Raw genomic sequence first — 8,159 nt, 5'->3', positions numbered from 1 at the left:
CAGCGGTGCCCCCACAGCACCCTGCACTTCTCCTTCAGACTGGCAGATCGTGTCACCGTTGCCTTTTGCTGGCCTGCATTCCCCCATTAGGCCGTGAACTAGAGTTCAGCCGTGGCCTGCACATAGGAGCTGTTTAGTAAACACTAGTTGAGCAAACGAATGTTCCAGTCCCTGGGTCTGACTCACATGGAAGATGGGAAACTTTGTGTTGCCTGAAGCCCTCTGCAGGCTGGGCCTCTCCAGCATCTTTCCACCTTCCCTTCCATTGGGTCTCGGCCACATCCACACCCCAGTCTCCCACCAACAGAGCAGGATGGAGAAGTCATCATTTATCTGGGCACATCCCAAGCAGAGAACACTCAGACCCTGTGTCTGGGATCCAGAACACTCCAAGTTTGCAGTCTGCTCAGACGTGGGGACATGGCTGGACAGTGGACAGCTGGGCAGGGAGGGTAGGCAGCTTGGCAAGATGGAAATAGCTGTGAACTAAGCATTGGGAGCTTGGGGCTCAGAGCCTGTCTGCTCCCCAACTTTGCTGCACACATCAGTCTGAGTTCTCTGGTAACCAGCAACAGAAACAGACTCTGAGTCATTTAGGCAGAAAGGTATAACACAGAGTAACAGGGAATAGACCTGTGGTCTTGGGCCTTCCCTGTGGCAACAGACAAGTCGGGCACCCAGAGAAGAGAGAGTTGACTCCCAAAGGAAATTTGGATTTTGTTAACTGCCTGAAAACCGCTGTCCGTGCTGTGTGACGTGAGGCAAGGCACCTGACCTCTCTTGCCTGAGTCTCCCATCTGCGTGTTCTAAAGCTGGCCTCTCTCCATTCACATCTCCAGTGTGCTTTTTGCTGAGAAGCTTCCTGCCCTGGCCCCCGATGGCGCCTTTCCCCATCCGGACACCTTGGGAATGAATTATGAGGGAGCCAGGTGAGTAGTGTGTGTGGGCTTCCCTCCCGCTCACCCCACTGAGGAGGCCAAGCCCTCTCCATGTGCATGCGCGGGGACACATGACTCATTTGCATGAGGTAGTCAGCCTCATCCTTTGTCTTCCATGAAACCAGCATGTCCTTGGCCCCTGCATGCTGAATACGCTGCTGAAAGTTGAGCCGGCATTATGGGCCTCTTTCTGGTCGTGGTCTGGCATCTTCCCTAGGTTGGGAAGCTCCTAGCTAGAGTCTGTCCTCCCAGAGACCCCCAGAGCCACTAACTCTAAGACCCTGCCACTGTCTTCCACTTGAACTCTACCGTGTATCAGCAAGCTCGGGTCTTGAACACTGGGATGCAGAGGTGGCTGAGGGGGCGGGGATGCTCTCAAGTGACTGGAAACCTGATAGGGGAGGCAGGTGCATAAACAGCTAACTATAGCAGCAGAACAAAGTAAGAGACTGAAGTAGTGAGCCAGGAGTGTGTGGGGAGCCCCGGGATGGGAGAGTTTGATTCTCCCCAGGAGATCAGGGAGTGCTCCACGGAAGAGGAAATGTTGAGGATGAGTAAGATTTGGCAGGAGGGAGAAAGGAAATTTCAGGCTGAGGTAGCAGCGTGAACAAAGGCCTAGAAGTAGGAGTATATGGGTTTGATTCAGGGAATAGTGATGTCTGGTGGGATCAGAGCTCTGGGAGGGTGGTGGGCGCTCCATGGTGACAGTGAGGGGTGTCTCAGTGGCCCCAGAACCCCAGGAGCATGAAGCCCGAGGTAGAAGGCATGTCTGCCTGGGGTTGGGTCAGGAGGTTGCTGGGGGTTCAGGCTCCCACCCAGAGTAAGGCTTCAGTATCCTAGTTCCTCCTAGCCCCTCACCTACCCAGGAAGAGGGTGCAGGCTCCTCAGCCTCCCTCCCCAAAGCTGTCAGCTATTTCTCTACACTGGTCCTGGGCAAAACTGGCATTGCCTCCTAACATCACCCCCCCGTCCTCCTTCCCACCCCCCAGAGAGAGGTGAGGTGCTCCCAGCCCATCCCAGACGGGCCTCTGCTAGAATGCTGATTCACCCAGCCCACAGCAGGTACCTGTCCTGTGTCTCCTCCACTCGCCATGAGTTCTGGGAAGGTGAGGCAGGCTGGTCCAGGTCTAGTGTCCAGCAGCCAGCAATGCGGGGGTCCCCATTGCCTTCACACATGTGCACACGTGCACACACACACACACACACGTGAACAAGTGATAGTGATGGCATTCAGGCTGCCAGGGGTCTGACCATCTTATCTGATAGACGAGGCTTCAGGGGCCCAGGGTGAGAGAAGAGTACCCAGGCATCAGCAGGTTGGGAGCAGAGTTTAAAGGAGAGGTTTGGTTGGTGCAATACTGTTCATAATTGCCAGAAGGTGGAAGCAACCCAGATGTCCGTGGCTTGATGAATGGATAAATAAAATGTAGTATATCCACACAGCCGAATGTTGTTCAGCCATAAAAAGGAACAGAGCACTGCTCTGTGCTCCAGCCTGGATGAGCCTAGAAAATACTGTGCTAAGTGAAAGAAGCCAGACACAAAAGACCACATAATGTATGATTCCATTTATATGAAATAGCTAGAACAGGCGAATCCATGGGGACAGGAAGCAGATTAATGATTGCCAGAGGTGGGGGGGCGGAGAATGAGGGGAGGGGAGTTCCCTCATGGGTCCGAGGTTTCCTTTCGGGTGATGAAAGTGCTCTGGGTCCCGAGAGTGGTGGCCGTTGTGCAACATAGTGAATGTGTTAAATGCCACGAGATTGTACACTCTCAAAACGGTTAAAGTAGTGAATTTTTCTCTTAGGTGAATTTTACCACAATTTAGAAAAAGGAGTAGTTTGGGACCAGATCAAATGCCACTGGCCAGGTCTAATGTCCATTCCTCAGACACATGCTCCTGGCCCCCCATCCATTATAGACCTCCCCCGCCCAGGCCAAGGGTGGGGGCACCTGTGACATCTCAGTTCAAGGCCAGCCCCATGGTCAAGTGGAAGAAGGCTGCCCCGCTGAAAAGCCAGGATTCCTGGCAGTGAGGCCTTGCTGACGTGCCTCTGACTGAGGCCTAGTCCCCATCGCTTCCCATCCCACTGACCAGCCTGCCCCCTCCAGTTGGTGCCAAATACATCTCAGACGTCTACATTGCTCTTGCTGTCTGCACCGTGAAGGAGGTTCTTTCCCCTGTGACCCGTCATCCGTCTAGAAACATGTTTAAGAACCAGCTCTTATCTTCTCCTTGCAGAAGATTCCCCCCCCCACCCTGCCCCCTCACCACAATCTGAGCTGAGTTCCCCAAGGCATCGCGTGAAGACGTCGATTGAAGCAGGTGTGGGAGCAGTCGTGTTTGTGTGTCTTCCCGAAATGACTGGGAGCTGTGCAGGGAGGGGCCTGGTCGTTCCTCATTGTATTCCTAGGACAGCTCCGTGCCTTGCTCACAGGCGGTGCTCAGCAAATGCTTGTTGAATGAGGCAGTGGCTTTGGGAAGGTTCTGTCCCCGCCCAGATATTCTCCATCAGTGAGGGAGGGACAGGCTGGGTGATCTCCAAGTCCTTTTATCTCTGGGGTTCTCTGGTTCTAAGAGCATCGGGGTGGGGGGGGCGAGGGGACCAGCCCAGCAAGTTGCTGGGTTTTCTGCTCCTGTTGCCCAGCTCCTAGAAATCGAGGAGAAAGAAGGAACCTGCAGTAACCCACTGCAAGCAGCTATTTCTGCTCTTGGCAGCGAGGAGAGAGGGCAGGGTCCAGAGACTGGGCTTCTCCATCCAGCCTGAATGGACCATCTCTTCTCTTCGGAAATCTAATTAAAACCCTCCCCTGAACAGCCTAGCCATGCAGGTTTTGGCTCAGGTTGCCCAGAGTCCTTCAACTACAAGGCCAAGCAGCGAACTCTTGCTCCATTTTCCTCTACAGATGAGAGGTGCTACTCTTTCTGCTTTTCTGATTATGAAATTAGTCATTTTCTAGGAAGCTTATTTATAGAGTCCGCTGCACACATGCAGCGCTGAGCTATTCTGAACACGGCTTAGGGCCTGGGAGGCTTAAGGTGTGAAAGCAGCTGTGAGTCACACATGGGTCCCCTTCCAGAGGTATCTGGATACCTTGGTTACCTTTCTGCACCCAGCCAGGAGCCAGCCCTCATGGGCTGCCCTCCAGCTAGGGTGCTCTTTACAGTAGAGAGGAAAAGCTCAGCATCCCAATCCCCATGGCTACCAGCTCAACAGAGTACCTGGAGCAGGTCCGACCTCCATTCTGTGCCCCTTTTTCCTCCTCTCCTAATTGAGGGGCGTTCCGGATGTGTGATTCTGTGCCTGCTCTGGACAACAGCTGTGGAGGAGGGTTCCAGGTGGCTTCACAAAGACCTGCCCGTGAGGCAGCTCAGATGGTGGCCATGTTTGAGGTTCCTGATGTTTCTTTCAAGAAGGTCAGGGCAACATTCACAGATTCAACGAGTATTTACTTGTTTATTTATTTATTGAACACCTACTATGAACCAGGCACTATGCAAGGCTTTGAAGATACAATGGTGAATAAAACAGAAATGGAGCTTGTAGTCTGATGTTAATCAAACAGTGGCATATACGAAAATGCAATTTCAAACTGTGTCGAGTGTGTGAGTAAAAAGTAGTAGGAAGTAGAGCTGGAGGGGGTCTCTAGGCAGAGAGAAAAGCATGTGCAGAGGCACTGTGGAGAAAAGAACCTGTCCAGTGTAGCTAGAGTGCTGAGTACAAAGGGAAAGGGGTATGAAATAAGGTCGGAGGGATATACTGGGTGAGATCATGCAAGACCTAGTAAAGCATGTTAAAGCATTTCTGTCTTTGTTCTAAGTGCAATAGGATGCCACTTAAAGTATCTTAAAGTATTTTTTTAAGAAGGTTATATGATAAATGTTGAATTTTGAAACCGTCCTCTCTAGCTCAGGCCTGCCCCATCCAGTTGTGCAGGTTATAAACTGCACAACCTATGAAGCCATATGTGTTGGAACCAGATGGAGAATGTTTTAGGGGCAGCCTGAGTGAATGCCAGAGACCAATTAAAAGACTGCCAAAGTAATCTAGGCAAGAGAGGCTGGCGTGGACCAAGATGTAGGTGGCGGAGAGGGAGAAAAGTGGAGGGATTCGGGAAACATTTAAAGGGCCTTGAAGATAGCAGCCTTCTCTCTGCAGGAGAGCTAGGCTCCAAGGTTTGGGATTCTCAGAGCCCCTGCCAGTTGGAGTGAGGAAAAGATAAAATAATGCAATGCCAGCTTAGAGCAGAAGATATCAGAATGAAAAGGGTCACCCTTAACTCCGCCTGTCTATCCTTAACTGTTTCAGGTCTGCAGCTGGGCCTAACACGGGCCTCGGGACCAGTCTGAGAGGTAGGATGGCAGAAATAGTGGGCAGAGAGGTAGTTGACCTCTTGAAGTTCGTGGAAGTATTATGTTGGCAGTGCTGTATTCAGGTTTCTTTCAGCTGCTAATTTCAGAAATCAGATTCCACTGGCTTAAGCTAAAATGTTGGAATTTATTGGAAGGATCCTGGAGCATCTCATGGCTTTGATAGACAGACTCAAGACTCAGGATGGGCAGGAATGAAGCAGACCCAAGGCCCATAGCAGCAGATGTTTTTGGACCTTCTCTCCAGGACACTGTGGCTACCATGATTTAGAGCCAGCAACCGCAGACTGCGGGCCCTCCAGGATGCATTTGAAAAGTGCAGGGGAGAGGATCCGCTTGCCTCAGCCTGGTTGGTGTGTCTAGCCCTTGATCGGTCAGCTACTGCCAGGGGTCAGAACATGAAGGGCAGGCAGAGTCGCTGGAACCCATATTTGCATATCAGGCCATTTCCAGAGTAGGGGAACCCCTGTGAGCTGCACAGTTGCCCCCAGGGTGTGTCTACTCTGCTGACACTTCATGGGGTCTAGCTGATCTCCTGCAACCTTCTTCCAGCTTACAGGGTAAAGGAGAAAAGCTGGACTCCCGTACAGTCCAGGAAAGTGCCCTTATTGGCTAGAGAGGGGGTTTTCTTTCTTTTTTTTTTTTTTAAAGATTTTATTTATTTATTTGACAGAGAGAGACAGCGAGAGAGGGAACACAAGCAGGGGGAGTGGGAGAGGGAGAAGCAGACTTCCCGCCGAGCAGGGAGCCTGATGCGGGGCTCGATCCCAGGACTCTGGGACCATGACCTGAGCCGAAGGCAGACGCTTAACGACTGAGCCACCCAGGCGCCCCAAGAGGGGGTTTTCTGATGCCAGAAAGAAATAGAACATTTAGAATACACCAAAAATACATATACCTACATTTTCTAACTCTTTCTGGAGGAGAGTTTTGCATGCCACTTTCCACTGCCTGAGGCACAAGGTGCTTGCAGGCCTTGAGGAGCTGGGCATAGACGGTGTGTGACCCAGACCTCTCTTTGCTCACCTGTGATTCAAACCTACAGGAACTAGGAGGCAGAACAATAAACACAACAGTGAGCCTGGAGTCCTAGACTGTAATTTCATACCCAGCTCCACCCTAATGAGCTGTGTGACCTTGGGCAAGTTACTTAACTCCTCTGAGCCTGTTGATCGATCCCTAATTGGGGGGTCACGATGAAGACTTAGTGTGATGAAGTTTGTAAGTGCTTTGCACACAGTAAGCCCTCCCTCCGTGGCAGAGGGGATGGGGGTGACGATGGTTGTAGGGCATTTGCTGCTCATTATTGCACAGGGAAAACGCCTGCAGAATTCTGCTCCCGCCTCTGCAGCTTGACCCTTCTGAAGGTTGGTCCTCCTCCTCGCCCCCTCCCCCACCACGGGGTAGGGTTATTCAAAGGGACACAGTTCGAGCAAGAAGCCTTTTTATCCTTGTTCAGGGTTCTGCCTTGATCCCAGCTGCACGGCGTCATCTGGCATTTTTCATCCGCTGCAGGAGTGCGAGAGAGAAGCACGCGGCCGATGACTCCGAGGGAGGGGCCCTGGACATGTGCTGCAGTGACAGGCTGCCGGGTGAGTCTGCCCGGCACCCAGGGGCCCCAGAGTTCCCTGGGCACGGAGAGCACCCCGGATGGCCCACGCTGGAGTCGAGCCCGCTTAGCTGTGAACTTGCTCCGGGGGGGCTGACTCAGCTGCTCACAAGTCTTCGTTTAAATGAGGATTTGTTTTTCTAATCCCCGATGTCTCTCTGACCTGTTGTCATTTGAAGCTGCTCTGGGCTCCCACGGAGGGAAGAGCGGGCAGCTGGGGGTGTGCCGGGAGGGTGGAGAGAGGGGTGAGGAGCTGGGGAGTCCAGGGCTGCTGGGGCCCTGACCGCTGATCAGCAGCGTGTTGGGCAAGACTTCAAGAGGTAAGGCGAGGGGACATGGACAGCCCGGATGTGGCATGAGCCGAGGGTGGGGGGGCGATGGGGAGAAAGTACCTGCCAGCCCTGTTGAGAGCCTCGCCGTGAGGGTCCGTGTGTGCTGCTGGGGGCTGACGGGCCGCGCTCGCCGCCACCACAGAGACCTTACCGTGGCACTCCTGCCCGTGGCCTGTGGGGTGGCAACGTGTCCCAGCTGTAGACCAAGTACCCAGCTCACGGAAGGAATAAAGGAAAGGAGGGTAGGAGACAGTTGTAATACTCGTTTTCTTTTCATAAAACTTTTTTTCTTATAACAAATATCTACTGTAGAAATGATAGAAAATAAGACAAATGAAAAAAAAAAATTGTCGTACTCCCGTAACACAATATTCGTTTTCATCTTTCTTTCCAATCCTTTTGGTTCAAAAACAGCCTTTTGAATGCTGACTTTGAAGTCCCAAACCTGTAGCTTGTCAGAAACCTCATGATTGGCAAGGAACCTTCGAGTGGCGTTTTCAGTGACACTCTTTAAGACAGACATTGAAAACAACTAGGTATGACTCTAAAGTGATGACTCCTTAAAATAAGTGGTTATTTTACTCCCACCATGAGCCAGTGCCCCAGCTACTGATGAAGCTTCTTCCTCAGGCCTGCAGGTAAGGTTTGAGCCCTTTGGTGCAGTTCACGCCATGTCCAGTAGGAGGTACCATTGCTCAAAAACATTTTGGAAGGCCTGTTGAGCTGGTCTAGGGTGGGTGTCATCTTTCAGGGGCCTTGTGGGGACCCGAAACAGCTAGCTTCAAGAACAGAATTTTCCAAAGGGATGTGAAAACTGTCTGTGAATATATGAAAGGCTGTCCTGTGGGGGGAGCAGCAGATTCGTTCTGTGTATCTTAAGAGGCTGGCATAAACCTGATACACAG

General features: G+C 52.0%; 1 protein-coding gene across 1 annotated transcript in view; it reads left to right on the top strand.

Annotated features, from left to right (window-relative positions):
- The first annotated feature begins 909 nt into the window (after positions 1-909).
- PTPN5 (protein tyrosine phosphatase non-receptor type 5) overlaps positions 910-8,159 on the top strand; it is a 37,092-nt gene continuing 29,842 nt past the window's right edge. Inside the window, exons 1-2 of the mRNA XM_035012295.1 lie at positions 910-929; positions 6,829-6,905. Coding sequence (XP_034868186.1) covers positions 910-929; positions 6,829-6,905 — 97 coding nt within the window. The remainder of the gene's footprint in view (positions 930-6,828; positions 6,906-8,159) is intronic.

The sequence above is a fragment of the Mirounga leonina genome, unplaced genomic scaffold (genome assembly GCF_011800145.1).
Source record: "Mirounga leonina isolate KUSES-001 unplaced genomic scaffold, KU_Mleo_1.0 Mir_166, whole genome shotgun sequence".
NCBI lineage: Eukaryota > Metazoa > Chordata > Mammalia > Carnivora > Phocidae > Mirounga > Mirounga leonina.
This window is presented reverse-complemented; position numbering and strand designations above follow the sequence as displayed.